This window comes from Danaus plexippus, chromosome 17 (genome assembly GCF_018135715.1).
Source record: "Danaus plexippus chromosome 17, MEX_DaPlex, whole genome shotgun sequence".
NCBI lineage: Eukaryota > Metazoa > Arthropoda > Insecta > Lepidoptera > Nymphalidae > Danaus > Danaus plexippus.
In genome coordinates, this window is record NC_083548.1 from 3,053,074 (window position 1) to 3,073,788 (window position 20,715).

Sequence of the window (20,715 nt, forward strand, 5' to 3'; positions counted from 1 at the left end):
AAAACATCGGTAAGTCACCGTCACGGTTACCGGACGCCATTACACCATTTGGCGATGTCGTGGGAAAACTTAACGTATTCTAGTAATTTAAGACTTAATGATTGTCGTATTAATGTTTTGAATATTATTTTTTTTTGTTACTTTTATGTCAAGATTATAACCAAGCTTAATTAATGATAGTACTTTGTGTAATATATCTCATTGCATCAGTTATAAGTTATGAGTTATTCTGGAATTCAGTGCATTTTTTTTTTTGCAACGAAACTGCTTTCCTGATTCCAATGTTTTTCTGTTATAGCTGGCACGGTTGGCATTCTGAGTGCATATTCTGTAATCTGCTGGAATGTGTTATTATTGATAATCTGTTTTATTGTTCTTGACAGGATAATGATTTTATTTTTCCCAGTGAATTCCTTTATAGTAGTTTATATGTAGTAGTGAAGTAAACAAAATTAGTTCCATTTAAGTATATTTTTTTTTTGCAAGTTTTTTAATAGATTTATTATAAAAGTTATCTTTAGTTTCTTGAACTTCGTTCGAAAATAGTTTTCGTTGAGGCGATATTTTCATTGTGCTAAATTTAAAACCAATAGCATGGCAAGCTGGGATGCAGTCGTTTGTTGTGTTATTACGAGGCTTATACGATGGGTACTACCTGAAATTGTTAGCTGTTTTGCTATAAAAATTACAAGAAATCTAAAACAAATGCCTATCTATGATATAAGGTACGGCCATGATATCATTTTTGAAAATATTTTAAAATACTTCACTAAGCCTCATAACACAATTAAGTCAACTAAAAAATGTCTGAAAGATGTCACAATTTACCTTTCATGTGAATAAATGGAATTATCATGAAATTTAAACGCCTAACACCTGTAGGCATTAAGGTTTTGATTTGCTATTTAAGTGCTGTATAATGCGGTTGATAGTATTAAGGGAATCATAAAGCACGTCACGCTTGCATGGTCTCCAATGCGAATGGGTCAAGTGTTTACCCTCGGGGTGGGGGTGGTATTGGTAGCGACTTCACTGCTGCCCCGACATCATACACAGTGTTGACCTCTCACCTTCAGTGACTAAATTACAATCTAGTTTTAATAGTGTCCATTTGAAAAAATTATTTTGAAGTCTTTAGTTCAGGTGAGCGTTGATGTAACTATTATAATCATTTAAAAACAGTATAATTATGTATGTATATATATATATATATATATATATAAATATTTTATTTTATTTCTCATCATTTTTTTCATATTATTTCGTCAATTTCTTTTCTCTACAATGTGTATCACCGACGTATAATATATATGACATGTAAATGATACATGATATGTAATTCCTTCATATCATTCCTATGATATCATTATCACGGATGTTAAACAATGCTCGAGGCGTGTCTATACTCGTGACTCGTATTAGTTCTGCGAGTGTCAATGAAATATCTCACTTCCGAAGTCTGTTCATGATGTACAAATGTTTTCTTTGATGGATATTTTTATTCTTGCATTAGTCACGAATGATTATGACATTTGTGACAGTAAAGGCGCTGCTAGATTGATACTCTACATGAATCATGTGTAATGTAGGCGAATATAATATAATATTCACCATTGTTACGTACGTAATGAATATTACGTTTTAAGTTTAAGTTTTCATAATAAATTCTATGAAGAAAATTATAAGGTGTATTAATAAATATGATTATTTTAACGTGCTTTATTTTTCATAGGGATCATTGATTTGTGTTGCAGGTAGAGAGAGTGCCAGCAGTCACTCTCACCAGCAACAGGACGAAGAAGACAGAGAGGATACGAAACCACGATGTTCCTTCTGTGACGAACCATTCCCTAATATTGATGCGTAAGTTGCATTATAATGGTTCAAATTTTAATCAATAACATATACGTAACATTGTAACCACGATAAAACTGAAAAACTATATATATGTAAGTGTTTAAGATTATAATAATATAATGTCACAGTTTTGGGTTGAAATATTTCTTATAAATTTTAACTTCATACCAATCAATCTCTATTCAAATTCTGTGATATATTTGATACAAAACATTCATTCATTCAAAGTCATTCCTTATCTATTCGAGCTGCCGTAAGAGGCCGCGGGATATAATCAATTTCATACGTCTTCAAAACCATTAACTTGTACCCATTACTATTTAGCCATCTGAAATAAGATTTATTTCATACTAGTGATGTGCCCGTTCGATAAGACACGCGTCGATAATTTGTTACGGGCACGCGACGTAATATTTTTAAAATTACTATATGTAAGCTATGCAATTATTACACATAAATAAATTTCGGTAGATAATTTTGACAATATTACAAATTATGTTAGGTAATCTGGTTGGAATGATAAGAATAGTCGGACTTAAATTTTTTTTATTAACAAATACCTTGTCAAAAGAAGTCTTAGCATTATTGGATTTTATTTCAAATTATCGTTTAAAGAATTTAGTATATATTTCACTTTCATTATTATTTGAAATAACTAAAAACCGTCGTCTTGTCCTTAATATATAAAAAGGAATCTTAAAAAAGTAATGTTAGTTAAAAGAGGTACATTAAACACGTCAATGTTTATTTTTTAATAAATAAAATTACTACAATACATAATATATAATAAAATATAATTAACCAAAATATAAGTATATCAACAATACTTTTAAATACAGGTCTAAATTAGATACAATTAGGTACATTTATTGTAAAATAAACTGTCAAGGTAAATCAGTGCTGACTCTTGTTCAGGCTTAGTGAACTTTTATTGTTATTTTTAGTCATTACACAACCATATTTTGATGGATGTGGTTATCCAGATCCACTTTCGAAGACTGTCACAACTGGTATCATTACGTCGGAAATACAATTCAACCGCGATCTATTAGCTTTATCTAACTATAACAATAACTTGAAAGGGTCCTATTGTGTAATGTGGTGTTGTAAAATTATATCTATATAAAACTAAATCATTATTGTACTATAATTCCGATTCTGGTGTATTCTTTATATTAAAAGCTGCCTGGGTCGTATAGCTTAAACAATGTTAATAGACTAAGTCATTCTTCGTGGTTATTATCACGATCTTATTAGAATCATATTGAAATTTCTTATAGTTTTTTTGCGCTAAACGTCATAAAATTTAGTATACAGTGACGAACAATAGTACTTCAAGAGAATCCATTCAATATATATGGAAACAAAAATCATTATGCATAAAGGATTTTACAGTAAAAATTTAATATGTCTCTTGAATATTTTCAAAGACTACGTATAGATTTCAGGATTCAATTGCAGAATTTGCAACATACAGAGCGTTAACAGTTTTTCACACAGTAATCTTCTCACGTTATAAGTATCGAAGTATATTATGAATGATAAAAAACCTGCTAGTTAGTTTAGATTTATGTGAATTAAGTTGACTAAATAGCCCTTCATTCAAAATCCCTTAATAAAATTTCAGCGCGGTTTGATATATCAATACAAAACGATAAAAGAATTACTAGCAAGATTCATTACTGAATTATTCGATATGTAATTAAAACGGCTATATATTTTTTATATCACTAAAAGTTTGACATTTAACGAAACAAAAAAATAAACTCTATTAACATCTCGAAGACATTAAACGTTATGTCCACTCGTACATTAATTCTAATACGCATAATAATGCTCTATACTTCTTATAGCCTTCGATACAGTTGTTATAATTTTAGTCTCTAATATAATGTCATAATGAATTTTGCTAAACAAGGTCGTTCGTTTGTTTGCTTTGTGAAATCTATATAGACTGTAATTACTTCTGTTACTTCACAATAGATTAATATAATATAAACATACAACTTGATTGGTTTGTGGACAACAAAAATGTTACTTCGCCTGGTTAAAAAAAAGGGAACTTTAATGAATTTTACTATCAATTGAAGCGTATATGAATCACGAACGGTGTTGCGTTTGATTTTAATTTTATTAAATTGAGAATATGCGACGGTTTCTTATCAAAAAACTTAAAAATAGCAGTTAATAGCATTTAATCGGTCTACCTGATCTGAGTGTATGTGGGTGGAGTTAATAGATCGGCTGTGGATGAAAGTTGTTCATTGGATGTTATCAATACAAGAACATGAGATCAATTCTACGATCAGCATCGCATAATTGACTATTCTCCTGTGTGTTCAAACCCTAATTTACATTAGAACACAGATTGAGTAATTGATTACCCAAGAAAACGATTTCATTTACTGAGCAACATTTAAATAACATTTTGTTTTATTGTTAAATAGAGTCTTAAATTAAAAAAAAATTAGTTTGCATATTTTATATCTATGAAATCATTATAAAAATTCAAGTCAAAATACATTTAAGTAGAAAAAGGACAAAAAAATAAAATAGTAAAGAAATATAGTTTTGCTTATAATTTATGTCACAATCATTTCTCAATTTTGACCAGTTTTTTTATTATATTCATATAAAATGAAAACTCGGAAACAAAAAAAAAAATCAATATTAAATTCTGTCTATTAGTGTACACGAGGTAGGCTGTATATTACAAACCATACACACTCTACTTACGAAGTGAGTAATGTAAGCAATACAACCATTACTAGCATTAGATTTTATTTCAAAGATTAATTAAAAGATACGGCATGCGGTCTGACGAGAGTGAAAACGTTCCATCTTATCATTGACAAGAGGACTATCGAACAAGCCAACATCAAACGGCCTTTCTCCGGGGTCTTAAATCTGTGCTTGTCTAAGCTGCGGTGTAATCCGGCCAATTATGATTCTTGCGTAATATCAAACAGGTGTTATGTTGTAAGTAGCCCGAGGCAAGGGTTGCGTGTGATAGTCTAGTTACATCAAACAATACCATACATTTTTATATACACGTTTCAGTTTTTTGTAATCTATTTTTTTTTAAATCTCATCCTGTTTTGATTTCTACTATAATAACAATAGGTATGGGATGCTGATGAGTAACAGCGTACCTCCATAATGACATTGTTGTGACACTACGTACATGTGCAATTTATGACAAAAATGAATTGGAACATTCTCTGTGTAGACGAAAACATGTTTGAATTATGTATCAGTCGAGTGGCTATAAGTTGTCTGCGTAGGCGATCCTTGGTTTAGATATAGATATTATTTTGTCTTCCTGTACTTGCATCCGAGACGTTTAATGCAGCTTTACCGATACCAGTTCGTTAGGCTTATCTTTTCACTTTCTATTATGGATATTGATGGAATCCAACGGTGCTTTGTATAAAAGCGAGTATTAGAGGGCTGTTTTGAAATTTAAATGAATTAACTAAAATATTAAAGTAAATATAGTTGATACAATTTATGTTTGTTTTCTCTACAGACTTGACCGTCACTTGATTCAAGCACATGCCCAGCCAGCTTCGGCATATCATTGCGAGCTGTGCAACAGAGCGTACAGTTCCCGGGCACTTCTCCTAAGACACCGGGCGTTAACACATACCGATATCAGGAAATATCCCTGCGAGAATTGTCCTAAGGTATTTAAATCCAACACATATTATATATTTTGTAAGGTAGTCGTATCATAAAAGGTTTTTAAAAGTAAATCTTTCAAAATTTTGTATGTCCTTCGAAACCTGGCGTCATTACAGGTATTTACCGATCCTTCCAACCTCCAGCGCCACATCCGCGCGCAGCACGTGGGTGCCCGCAGCCACGCCTGCCCTGAATGCGGCAAGACCTTCGCCACCAGCTCCGGCCTTAAGCAGCACACACATATTCACTCCAGTGTCAAGCCCTTCCAGTGCAAAGTCTGCTTCAAGGTATTTTTATTAAATTCATGTTTATTAAAAAAAAACTTACATTTAATTATTTTTTTAATCTGAAAAAAAACTTCATTACAATTATTATTGAATCAAAAATTCTAATTATTTCGTTATTATTATTTTCAGGCATACACACAATTCTCTAATTTGTGCAGACACAAACGAATGCACGTTGCGTGTAGAGCATTGGTAGAGTGTGGGAAATGTGGACAATCATTTACGTCGTACGCATCTCTTACTAAGCATAAAAGATTTTGCGATACTGCTTCTGCAACGAACGTAAATCTCAGAGGACAAATTGGTCAAGGATTACCGCAGATACCACCTATCCCAAACGTCATGAATAATCCGAATAATACAAATCCATTCCCCATGTACAGAGGTCCAGCTCTGCCGTTACCATACAACACTTTCGCACATTACCCAGCCTTTATCTCCGCTGCTGCCGCCGCAGCTTGCCCCCCAGACTTTTTAAGTCCCCTCCTCTTCAATGTCCAAGGAGCGAGGTTAGCTATGGAGCATGATTTGGCACTTAACGCCAGTTTAATGGCCAAGCAACAACAGGAAGAACGCATGTCAGTAAAAAAGGAAACAGAGAGCATAGATAGTTCAACATCTGTAGATATAATAAATAAAGCGAAAGAAATTACCAGAGATGAGAAAGATATGGATGTAGACAGAGTAACACCGAAACCTCAGGAACATTATGTAAAACAATCACCGCCGTCGGCTGAAGAGGCTACTTCAAAACAACGTCCTTCTCCAGTGATGCCACTGTCGACTACTGTTGGACCCTTTGATTTTGCAAGAAATGAAACAAAACACAACTCTATGTACGATTTTTCTTTGAAAAATAACAACGAAACTTTAGAAAATAAGTCAATGTCTCCTCAACCTAAAGATTTGACGAGGAACAACATGTCCAGTGATGTGGAAAAACAATCAAGATATTCTAATTTAGAAGAAGAAACAAAAGAGCAGAATGACCAACCGCTCGACTTATCTGTCACTCGAAAACAACGTGACAAGGAGTCAGACCTAGAAAATGATGATCATTCCTTTCGAAATTCATCGATTAAATCTTATTCACCTGCTGAAAGTCCTGTTGATAGAGAGAATAAGACTCCGGAAAATGAGACAACTGATGTTGACGTGGAAGCAGTTGAACCCAAAAGAGAGGATTCCCCAGTGTCAATGATGTCTCCTCCCTTAGCATTCCCAATGGCTGTACATGCTCAGCACAATAACAGTCTCATGAACGCAATGTACCCACCACGTTTTACACGTTTCCATTCGACTTCTGACTCCATACTAAGCGCACAGCACTCACCATACGTTCCCAGCCCGTTTAATTTTTTATCGCCACTTCTCGGCACTGACGGCCCCGATAGGCAATCAAGTGCCTATGCGAAATTTCGAGAACTTAGCGCTGGTTCCGGCAAACTGCGAGATCGCTACGCTTGCAAATTTTGCGGAAAAGTATTTCCGCGAAGTGCCAACTTAACGCGTCATTTACGTACGCACACCGGCGAGCAACCATACAAGTGCAAATATTGTGAGCGTTCCTTTTCCATATCCTCTAATTTACAGCGACACGTAAGAAACATTCATAACAAAGAGAGACCGTTTAGATGTCAGTTATGCGATAGATGTTTCGGTCAGCAGACTAACCTAGATCGACACCTTAAGAAACATGAGGCGGAAGGTGGTGATTCACCAAGTTCCGGGGATACTGAACACGACGCGTGTTTTGATGATATTCGTTCTTTCATGGGGAAGGTGACCTGTTCTCCTGGAGCAGGATCTCCAGCAGCGACCTCTCCTCACCCATCTCACGCCCCACATCCTTCTCATCGACCTTCAGCGCTTTCCATTTCCACCTAGCCCTCGGCCTACCCGCTGCCGCCAGCTCCTCTATGGCCTCAGCCTTTTGAATAGTGTTTAGTGACGTCATTGGTTCATACGAATCCCAAAAGACTATGATGTTTGTACGTAAAGGCCTCAATAAAGGTCTCTATAAAATAGATTTATTATTTCTATTTAATGAAAAATGAATCATTTAACTAAGGGAATACTTCTGATAACTTGCAATTTTAACATCCTTTTTCATGACAAGAATAAATGTAAAATTTTTAGTGTAAAAATAGATTAGCGGTTTAATGCGTTCCTAGATTTAATTGTGATCTTAAAAATGGTTTTCGCTTTTTGCGACATTCTGCACATAGATAGGGATATAATTGTATAAAATAAATTAGGAGTAGTAATTGTATTGGGCAATATAAAACTTGATTAGGTGCATTTGTAAAATATTGTTATCAAATATAATTGGCGAAATTTAATTAGAGATGTTATTATTTGATCTCTTGTTAGTCAAAAATCTACCAAAGCAATTGTTCTAATATATTCGGGTTGGGTTTGTATGGGATAAATTAATATAAAATTTTCACAAGTATTACATTACATTGTAACAAATACGATTAAATGATATTTTGTTAAATTTGTTATTTACGTGTTATTGTACATAATTCACTTCGAGCATATCATGTGTTTAGATAGGATCAAAACTACACGTCTTAGATATTGTAATTAAATCTTCAGATAAAATTATATTATTATAAATTTTTCTTATATAAGTTCTCTGTATTTAAGAATTATCTTAAGAAACGTTCCAGGTTATTTCGGTCATATCTTAAACATTTGTAGGCATAACTGTAACTAAATTAAGGTCGACGATGTTTTAATATGAATTAATTTTTCTTTATGTCCATCAAAATGGTTCACTGTAAATTATATAAAAATAATGCAATACATGAAATAGATTTGTACTGTTATCACACCCTCGTGGCACTCGTATTGATAAGAATATTGTCACACAATAAACGCGTCTCTCGTTCATTTGTTTATTTTTTCTCTTCTTCAGTTTCATATATATTAAGAACTAATTTGTCATAACGAAGTTACAAGTCGAGTTATTTTCTTGAAAATTTTAATAAAAATTTTCAATGTCACAGGAACATGTCACAGGCGGAACTCTGAAATAAACAGACAAAAATGGACCGTTTCTGAGAGATTTTTAAACGCAACTTTCTTAACCCGGCTTCGATCAAATGTTTCAAATCTTTCATCGAGCTCCTCCATTGCAGCAATATAGAAAAAACTTATTCTTAGCTTCTTCCTTTGAAAGACAGAAAATCACAGAAACAGATTCAGTTGCTTTTCTCATAAACTTTATTTATAAGAAAAAGATATCAGAAGAGTGACCGTAATACACGCTTGTCCAAACATGTCTTTACATTCAATTTTTATTGTTAAATTACACTCTACGATTGAAGTGGGCGATACATCAGCGTGATTTTAAATCTAGTAACGGTCAAACTCGAAGGTGCTATGAAGGCACTAACTTAATTTTATTGCAGCACTTTATGCTCTAAGATCCATTGCATACCCTAAATTAAAATTACATTTTAAATTTCCAGGTTCTGGCTTTCAGATTACTCTATACAATGCTAACTGACGTACGCAAGCAATTATTGTCTAAAATAATTATGTATTACAAATATGCGTGGTTGTAAATATACTTCTATTTGGTAGAACTAAAATTTAAGTTCAGCAAATTATAGTCATCTGTAATTAATATCCTGTTCCGTATTGTGTATCAACTGATAATTAAAAATGCAATTATTTCTTAGTCACTGTCGTATTTCAAACCAAATATTTTTTTATTTTAAATTCTTTAAAAACTACTCACAAGGAGTATGAGCAATGTGATCATATAATATCTTATAGAATATAGCTTGATACGTATGGCTTTATTCTGATAATCTAAAATTATTTTAATACATTAAAAAAATTATATAATGCAGAAATATACTCAAAATATAAAAGATACCGTTGCTTTATAATGTCTCAGCAATTTTATAACAGCGTGCTCAATTATAAAATGCTCAAAATGGTTATGCGTCAAAATTGATATCGAATGTCCGCATGGGAAAAAGAAGAACTATATCAATCAAAGCGGAGGCTTCTGGATCATTCTCAGTGGTTGCTGTGAATTGTCCTCGCTCCAATTTGCTTCTTATACCTTATGTGTTCATACGAAACCCGCTTCGTGCAATTAAATGCGATCTCTGACTGTAAATTTTTCTTGTAGTATTTTTTCCCCATTTAACCACCTGTCATTACTGCGGCAATAAATCTCTCCTTTGTAACGATTCGTTAAGAACTTCATTAAACTTTTTGACGTATATTATTCGATTGAAATCATGGGAATGTCGAGCCCAAAAATTTTTAGCGTCGCAATATTTATTGAACCGTATTAATTAAAAAGTTGCACACGTTATCTAGCATCGACAGATATGTGCCAATAAGTAATTAATATAAGTGCCATAATCCTACGAGCGCATGTAATATTATCAAAATAGTATCACCTTGCTCTAACATTTAAATCTATTAGAAACGATTTATTAAATCTGATGTGTGATTTATATCATATATTTTTTATTTGACAGTTTATAATACAAAATTAGCTGTAATCGTTGAATGTAACAGGTCCTATTTGATTTCTAATTGATTTTATTAACACAAACCCACCACCCACCTGCTGATTAATACATAAATAAATCAATCTCGTTACAATTACATCCGTTATAACAGAAAGGTATCGTGACGTTTGTTAAAATGTTATATCATACAATAAGGAACAATTAGTTTTGAATCAGATGGAAGAGACCAATCATATGTAATCGGAATCCGACTAGAACACATTCCTTATTATTTTTAATTACATATATAGTTCATAGAATTATTAAATAACTATACAGATTGTTCTTTATGGCATGAATCGTTTATGTTTTTTCTATAAATGAATTATATGTCCAAGTACATATAATTTAATATTGATTTTATTTCTAACAACCGTCGCATCTGTATAGTTTCATGACAATAAATCGTTATTTTTAAATTATCATGTTTCTACTCCCTATGCTTCGAGATTAAAACAAATATTTACCAGGCGGATGTGGGTGATATAGCCTTTTATACAGAGTGTTCCAATAAGACGTGTTGCGTACAATTATTAAGTTTTCATTTAAAGCATTACAAAAATTGCTAAAACATCTCGCCCTGTTATCGTTTGTTAAATACGTCTGACTGACTGTGATGGATTACCGTCCGAAGGAAATTATGTTTTTAATTGACTTTAAGCAATGACTTTCGCCATACCTTATTATATTTATATGAATAATGAATTCGTAATTCCTTGTATGGAATATCATTTATTTCTCTATCAATATATTATTTAATATGTTTGTCCGTCTGTTATTAATGGTTATACTGATTTAGCCAAAAATGTGAGCTAGTTGATGTTTGGCTATTAATATGTAATAATCGTTGGGTATGTTAGTTATGTTCGTCGAGCTTATATTATGTATATATTTAAATTATGAAAAATGTCCAGTTATATCATAGCTGGCATTAAATAACTCTGATGTAGAAATATGTATGGGAAAATTAATTATATTTGTTTAATGTGAAGTACGAATAGAAAAATAATAGTCGAAGAGCATGTTTTTTTTTTCGTTTAAAAAAATCCACTTAGGTGTGTAAGCTGAGGTCTGAGTTTTTGTTACATAAACTTAAAATTATGTCCAAAAAAAAAAAAAAATGTCCAAACTTTTAAGTTTTCCTTGTTATATCATTTTTAAGCAATTGCAAATTTGCTTGGAGGTTGTTAGCATTGTTATATGTAATATATACAGAAGGAGAGACGAGATATTGGAAAAATTAAAATTTGAAAGTGTAGATTTAGTTACTGAATTAAAATACAAACTGCTATAAATTAATTTTACACGTTTTTATGCAGATATTACTTCGTTTCGCTCAAGCCGATAGCAATTATGAAATATTTATTTTTAATACAAAACGCAATTAAATAAAAAACCGTAGAAGCAAACAAAGGTTGCGGTTTACGCTAAATATTCAACTTAGTCACAGTAAAAATAATGTAGTTATAGCGAATTCCGTTCGAATATTTTTTATTGATATTCATTTTACTGGTACGTAAAATATATAAATACATATATAAATATATATATATATGAAAAGGTTCTCAAATATTCCGCGGTGTGCGACTTCGGCGCGTGCGGAGTCTTAGCTTTTGAATACAAACATCTAATTGTGCTATCTCTTGCTGTTTAGTGATGTAACCCCTGAATTGCTTGAATATCGTTCGTTAAACTCTTCCTTATTTGTGTTTATCTTTATTATTATCGTATTGAAATTGATTTACATATTTCCAATATCGATAAATTGATAATGATTCGTTCGTAACAATTTCGCTGTTGTTATTCAAACAACATCAAATTGTCTGGAATTGGTTCATCTTGTCTATGGTTAACATTCAAATGAAAATATTCATATAATTTTTTTTGGTCCTTTTCTTTATCAGGGAATATAATTATGTTAATTCGGTAATTATTTTTTTCATAGATTTTTTTTATTTTTTCATATTTCTTATGTAATAGAAGAACGTCGTAATTATATTTTGTTTTAAACATTTATAATGGCGTGAGCCATAGATTATCTTAAAATAACAAAGATACTATTAAAAGCTGTGCCATCATATACATAAAGTATTTTTTAAATTATAATTGTACCGACAGTTATGGTTACAAAAATACAATAAAAGGGATTTTTATATCACAAATCGATATTCGTAACGCTAAAGGTCTGGACGTAAATTGTTATTCCATATATTGCGAAATATATTGAAAACAATTCATTCACAGCTTGACAACAGAGCAGCCTACAAAGAGAAGCTAACGCGGAAGCGGTTAATCGATAGTCGATAGTCGATAGCGGGCACGTCACTGTTGGGCGCGGTCATGTCGCAACCCGGGCACGCGAACTCGTGTGCAGCCGAGCTTGTTGCGATCTTGTCATTGTAGTCGACTTGTTTCCACTATTTTTGCTCCCATTCCAGTTTTCCGTGTTGTAATTCTGGTAATAATCTGTTTTATTAATATGTCACGACCATTTTGTTTGGTTCTACATGTTAAATTACGGTAATTGTTGCATTTGTTTGCTCTATATGAGTTTTGGAGTAAGTCATAATGTTAATACATACTTATTGTACTATGAAAGATACAAGTTATAGCTTTGTTCATTTTATAAGCCTGTGTGAGCGAGTGTGGTCGGATGAAAATATTCGATTGAAATTTTAATCTATAATTGATTGTAACATTTTAGATCACTTGTGGTTTCAAACTTGAAATACATAATTTAGGTACGTTCATAGAATGGAGTGAAAACGTATAATATAATGAAAAATAATTTATAGAAGTTTATGAAAATTCATTAAGTTCTAATATTTTTAAATTGTATTTATTTTTATTTATGTCTTATTTTTTAACTAAGCTTTTGAATAAATCTGTTTGTTTAGTATATAAGTGTTTTAATAAGTAACTTATTTATTATTATATTTCTGGTAATAAATATTCGGAATAGATCGTGCTGGGAATATAATTTCTTATGTTACTTTATATATATGTACATACATTAATTAAAACATTGTTCTTTAAGCAACGCGTTTCTTTTTTTACGCAGGTATATTAGTGAAAGCCGATACACAATCTAAGCGGTCATGACAGTGCGGTATTTATATTGCTTTGAAAGGACTTTTAAATAGTGTTGGATTAAAGTTATTTGCTTTTATTTACAGTGACAACTAAACAATCAACGTGTTATTGTGTTAGAATATCAAAATTGAAAAAAGGTTTTCCATATATATATATATATAGTATGGTCAATGTAACCCAGTTATTATGATTGCAATAATCCAATCATTATTTTTTTTAACAAATAGCATTTACGTAAATTATAAACAGTCGAGGTTACAATACCATACCTCGCAAAGTACCCACATATATATTGATAAGCCAGTATCTGCACCATCAGGTTTTTGGCCGAAAGACTAACCGTTTCACGTATGATTTTCAGAACCATATCGTAACGACGTGAGTATTGACCGCTATCTTTACCTACCTTACATCCCACCAGCAAATGCTTAGCAGTTCCAAGTGCCTTCCCACAGATATAGCAAATTTTTTGGTAGCAATGCGGGCGACCAATCATGAATTATGGTGTGCCATGTTAGTGCTAATGGGATGCAAAAATCTCCTATGTCTAACCATTCGTGCATCTATAAACTCATTGCATGGATCTTATATTTATCATTCTCGTCCAATAAAAGACCAACCAACGTCACCAATAAAAGACTTTAATATATCCAAATCTTTGGCCTTCTTACTTGACCCTAACCTTCTCTATTACTTTGTGCTCCTATCATAAACTGCTTATGGAATTGAAGCCTTGACTCTAGCTCTGGGGCATCTTAGTCTTTTAAGAGTGATGTAACGACGTCATCATGGGATTTCCCCCAGGATATATCTCTTGGAATCTCTTAGGTGTTTATACAACTCCGATGGCCTTTTTATACTCATAAACTAAAACTATTGCGATCCCTGAATAAAGCTGATGAATCAGACGACAGGACAAACCCGAGCCACAACTTCAACATATTTATGAAGCCTGCATATAATTTTGACTAAAGGGTTTTATTAAAATTATAGACGCGGAAAGGCCAATTTAAACGTGAATTTAGATCCAAGCTTTTTGACGTTACTGGTCTGTTGGCTATTTACCTAGTTAAGATCGTTTAAAAAGCTATCTACTATTTCTTCTAAAGATGGAGTACGACCGAGAAATTTAAATGGTGCATTTTCCTTAACTGTAGAAACGCATTAACCGCCCAACGATAATCCCGGATCGTATGAGGTATATCTTGTATTCCGCCTACCGAGACACAGATAGTGACATTTATTTGGTTTTGTCCTCAATCCATTCGTCCACTTACAGAATTTTTTCACTTCATTCAATAGTACTTGACAGTGTTTGGGGGTGTCAGTATTGCGAGATCGTCAGCTAAGGCTAAAATTAATTCTGTGTATTTATTATTAAACTTGAACCGATACCCCCATTTTTTTACGTTGCTGATTAGTTTATGTACTAAGATATTAATTACAATATTAAATACTCTTGGAGATAAACAACAACCTTGAAGTAGTCCTACATTGTAACTCAAAGTTTTTGGGGGGCCTTTTTTAGTTATTATAGAAAGCTGTAATTTTGAGTAATATGACGCGATCATATTACTAACTAGGGGTGGAAATATGTATCATCTTACTTGTACCATATTTATTTACATCATTTGATCTTTATGCCTTAAATTAATAGTGATTGCTTTCAATTAAAAAAAAAAAACAAAATTTTTGTGTATATTGTGTACATACTCGACATAATTTTAATTTTTTCTTATAAATGAATGTTTCTGAAATAAATGTTATTTTATATCACATGTCATGATATATGACATTATGTCAAGTTCGTTTTTCGTGCACAAATTTACAAAGCTATCCCGATTTTGTAACGGCATAGTAATAAGTAATAAGAAAAATATTTTTATTGGCTATTACTTTACTTCTAATGAGTCTTACGCGACCAGGTCACATTAACTCAATTAATGATATATAACTTCATTAGATACTATTTATAATGAAGGTATAATATTACACTTGGTGTCCTAAGACAAAGACTTGTATGATTTATTATAAATGTCGATATGTCCATTTAAGTAACGTGATTCTCTCCATGGTCATAACTTTATTGTTTTATTAAAAGTACATAACCCATTAATAATTTTATTTCCCACTGTCGCAATTTCTTGAAATGTTATCTTAGTTTTTATATCATACTAGTTACTTCCACAAGCTTTGATTGAGCACTTAATGTATATGGCTAAAATTATCGCTGTATTTATTTATCTATTTACAACTTTAGGTATTATTTTGCCATATTAATACTATTACAAATCTTTATCTATACAATATACATCTGTGAGATATGCGGTGATTAAGAAAGGGTCTTCATTGGGACCGTGTGTATGCAACGATGGAATCGTTAAAATATTTAGCTTCCAAAATATATAATATTGTTTAAGTAATCGCCTTAAGAGGAATTTATAACTTATGTAGACTAAATAGGTTTTATTAAAAAACGGTTATACCTAGCATTTTTTGTAATTGAGTAAAAATTCAAAACAAAAGTATGCAAAGCTGTAATACTCATTGTGATAAATATATCACTGTGGTATTATAAGAAAATAAAATTTTCTTAATTTTCCGCTCCATCGAATGACTCAGCATATAGTGCGTTTTTTGTCCGATTTCTGCACTTCCTTGTTGACTCACAGACCACGGCCGAGTCGAGGTGATAGTGTCACAGCAATAGTGAATCGTTAAATAGTTAAATTACTTACTAATTGAACATTGAATCATAACAACTTATTGATTGGACACGTTTATTTAGTGTGGTGATAACTAGTTCACGATACAAGTTCACAGTTTTGGGGTTTATCACGACGTAACGGAAAAAACGTACCAACATAGCCAGGAATATTATATTCCCCTTAAATAAAAACTTGTCTGATATTTAAAAAATATATATTGATAGTTTTGTAAGTTCACTAGCATTTCTTAGCATCCCCGTAAGAACTAGAGTTACGTACGTAATATTTATTCCGTTGCTACCCAGATTTTAATAAGACTTTCACTTGTGAATGAATATCAGCTGACATTGACGTGCCGGTAAAAATTCTGTAACGCAATCACCTTTTTAATTGCTCTGATGACGCGAGCATTGTTTGGAATTTTTCGTATAGTAAACCAAAACGAATAGTATTACAGCGCTTCTATCAAAGAAAAATTTATCATGGTTATATCAAATTTGTGACGTATTTTATATAGGGTAGAAATAAAATTATCTTCTGCCTGACTGGGCAGGTTATTGCAAAATCTCATATAGCTTTTTGCATTTGCCTTTTTAAAATAGGCTGTCAAAATATAAAAAGCGGGCCGACAAATTGTTAACAGTCTATGTAAAAAGCGGGGTTTCGTAAAACTGTTTGTCTGTGTGAGTGTATGTGTCTGTTCGTGGTATCTCAGCTCCCGAGCGGTTTAATAGATTTCGATGCGATTTTTTATTAGGAAACCAATTTCCTTGCGATGGTTTTTAGCTAAGAATATCAGTTATTTATCAAAATTACGTAACGTTTTTTTTTTTCTCTACGATTATTCGACCAAAAAAAGCGGAGGAGATTTTTTTAAACTGTAATAAAACTACGTCACATAAAAATCACTACTTATTTATTTTTGTTTTTCTCAAACATCACCAGTTAGTTAATATTTAAGCAAACCAGTTACAGAAAATTTTGATGATACAATTTGATTTGGATTTGTTGTATTAAATTAAAAACTCATTGATACGAATACAGGTCTCTAAATTATCGAACGAATTGTCTTTAACGTTGGTCTCTTAATATAAATTAAGTTAAATTAGAGCTTAATCGACACACACTATACGTTTATAATATATAAACGATTCTGCAACTGTACGCCTTATCATTCACAGGTATTTATGCCAGTGATATCAATTAAAACAGTCTCATTACATACAAAAACTGTTCTAGTACGGAAATAAATAAAAAAAAAGTAGAGATTAGTAATGAGATAAGCATTAAAATAAATTGATGGTCAAAATATGCATTCGTCGCCGCTTTTGGGAGATAACACGTACGGTTTGCAATCAACGCACTAAGGCATCGTCGTGTCTTGGTTTTTGCTAATGAGATCTTTAGGTATTCAGTGCAACTTATACCTATTACAGAATATATATTTAATTGTTGTGTGTTGCCATAAAGTTAAACTCGTTTCATTTACTGGCTATATCAATGTCATTTAAAAAACAGACGTTCGACTCTTCTGTAAATGCACCTCATTAGTTTATAACTTTATATAGAATTAAAATTATATAATATTACATACTATAAATTAATGTCGAAGATATATCGTGTTAAAAACAATTAACACTTGCATTTTTAATTATATTGTAACTAGATTGATTAAATGTCCAAGAGATTTACGAGATGCAACCTGTATAAGGTAGTGTTGCGATTTAAATGAAAAACTAACTCTATAAAGTAGATGGCACTACGAGTATTTTTTTTTTATTTATCTAGATTCTCCATCTTTTGAGATTCTTTAAGGTTGCTAAGTGAATTGCGTAAGGTGCCGTATATATGAGAAAAAAATATATAATATAACTCGGGTCGATATCATTAGCAATCAGGCCGTTTTAGTAATTAATGTTATAATTAATTACAGTATTTATTTCTATATTTACAACCAAGTATGACCATTTGATCTTTAAATATTGTTTACTGATTCTGTTACAACAGATTCAATTTAATATTTGTATGAAAGAAAATATCTTTATTAAATAATAGTAATTATTAATTAGATGTGAAGATAGATTGAACAAAAAAACAGATCCATACATAATTCTATGGAAAATTTATGAGTTGACATACATTATCATATAAAGCTGCTACAATGACAATGAAGCATTTTAACATATTTTTCTGTACATAAATGAAATATATTTAAAACACAAATTGTACATTTAAATATAAGCATGTAATATCCAAAGACATTTTGTATAAACAACTTACGATCCTCTATTCGTGTCCTATAATTCAAGCTAAATACATTTAGTTATAGAGCGCTAGTGACGACAAAAGCTATTAAAGGTTAAAAATCTACAACAAGGAAAAATATTCTCAAGTATGAATCAAATTATCGATAATAATTATGGACATTTAGTGATTTACCTGTTCCCGATCGACATCCGTTTGATGCGACATTTTATAAATATTTTTTAATTTTTTATACGATCGAAGAGTTTGCTTTACTTAAGGCTGTTTGTAGGCTTTGATGTCAGGCTATTTATTATATGCATATAAAATGTTTTATCCTTAAAAACTATTTTATAATTTTTGTCCATAATTATATTACATGCTTTACTCATCGTTTTATTTTTAATCAAATATTTATTTAAATATAATTATTTATTAATAAATGCTATTAAAATTCAAGACACGTCACTCGCTTAATCGATTATCTATCGATTGCTGTTGTTAATTTTTTTTTTAATTTTTTTTACTATGGTAATATAATCTTGAGTTTGTTTTAGCCTTACGAGGAAGATGTCTAAGTACTATAAATTATTAGGTTCGATCATATAATTAATTCTAATTACGCCAATCGCTTCCATATATATCCATTGAAACGCCAACTTGGCGTCCGCAATGAGTTTTTTAATACTGATGGTGAAATACATATAATTTGTTCTGTTACTTATAGCTTTTTACACTCACTGTGTTTCCCTTTTTCTTAACTTCATATTAACAAAGTTTTTTGAAAACAATTTTTCATCGTATTTGTGAAGTGTACAACGCTGGACGTACTATATTTAAGTCTTATTAGAATAAATATTTTATATTGGTTTGCATTCTCGTTAGTACGTCTCAAATCAATCTCGTTGGTAACAGATTTAAAGAGGCAATTAAAAAATATTATACAATAACGAATTCTAGTTTGAGTAATAGTAAATGCTTGTTTACGTTCTATTAAATACAATTAACAAGTCCCCTCAGTAAAAAGGTAGGTTATATTTCGTAATCAGCTTCGTATATGGCGATGCATTAATATTACATCGCTGTCGTATATGTATTACGTGCGACGCATGTGATGTGTCAAATTGATACTAAATGTGTTATAAAGTACTGGACATTACTACATATCATTAAAGAATTATATCCTATAAGCTATGTCCTAAGGCTTTGCCTTTGATTTTCTGTTTTCAATGTTCTGCGTGAAATTTTATATTGACAATTAAAATGTCCATCAAATCTAGTGTTTTGGGAAACTTTAGAAACTAGTTGTAAATAGTAGAAGTACTAGTACAACTAGATAAATTGATTAGTTTATTTTAATCACAGATAATATAATACCACACTATACCTCATGTATATTCAATATTGGAATTTAAATCTGACATGAGATTTGTAATGTCACTTGAATTTTATTTAGGATAGTCGAGGCTTATTTCTTAAATTATTATTTATCTCAGGTCCATTGTAGAACCAGTATTATAGTATGCGTAAATGCGTAGATGATCTCGAAGCCATCTTTAGAAGACAAAACAGAGAAAGACGGTGACTGTAACAATAAATTTTACTTATCTAACTAAGTGGTCCATTCAATTGAAACATTGCGAAAATGCCCCTTGTTGCGATACAAATTGTACGGGTTGGCGAAACATAAGAAAGGGGGAAATATAAACACAGCGTGTGCTTCTAATTTAGAGAATCGCTGGACCAACCAGTACTTTAAAGTCTGCGACACACTGAGATCTATTTTACTACGTGTCAATGATCTCCTTTCTTTACAATCTTCAATCAACAAAATTCACTCTACAAAGTAGACTTTAGGTTTTAAACGTATTTTTTTTAATTTTATAAAAAAATATATAATATATAATAATGTAAACATCATACAGTACTATACTAAAGAAGAATATTAATAAATTTTAATTTAAAATCACAACCAATAATTTTATTAATATATTATGTTATAAAATAATTCAAGTCGGTTCTCGCCTTTACAAATCAGGCTAAGGATTCTTAAAAGGTTTGTATAGCAGTTTTGTTGAACACAAATCTCAACAGAGTTCTCGTTGAGCTGTCTCGTCGTACGTAAAGAGTCTTTTAAGCGAATTAATACAGGGATTTATAAATGATACGCTTTTAATATTTTTTTAAATAATTAGATATAGTTTAAATGATGCTTGAAAGAATTAATATTAATAATATTGTTTTTAAAGATAAAACGTGTTACTATTGTTTTTTATACAGAACTATTTTGTTTAGTCA

General features: G+C 31.4%; 1 protein-coding gene across 3 annotated transcripts in view; it reads left to right on the top strand.

The window, feature by feature from the left end:
- Positions 1-8,718, top strand: part of LOC116771443 (histone-lysine N-methyltransferase MECOM-like) — a 68,857-nt gene extending 60,139 nt beyond the window's left edge. For 2 of the 3 annotated variants that reach the window (XM_061523346.1, XM_061523348.1), the window contains 4 exons: positions 1,755-1,863; positions 5,387-5,543; positions 5,658-5,828; positions 5,958-8,718. In XM_061523346.1, the coding sequence (XP_061379330.1) occupies positions 1,755-1,863; positions 5,387-5,543; positions 5,658-5,828; positions 5,958-7,715 (2,195 nt within the window). In that variant the 3' untranslated portion in view covers positions 7,716-8,718. The remainder of the gene's footprint in view (positions 1-1,754; positions 1,864-5,386; positions 5,544-5,657; positions 5,829-5,957) is intronic. The other variant, XM_061523347.1, reaches the window with a different exon arrangement.
- Positions 8,719-20,715: the final 11,997 nt, after the last annotated feature.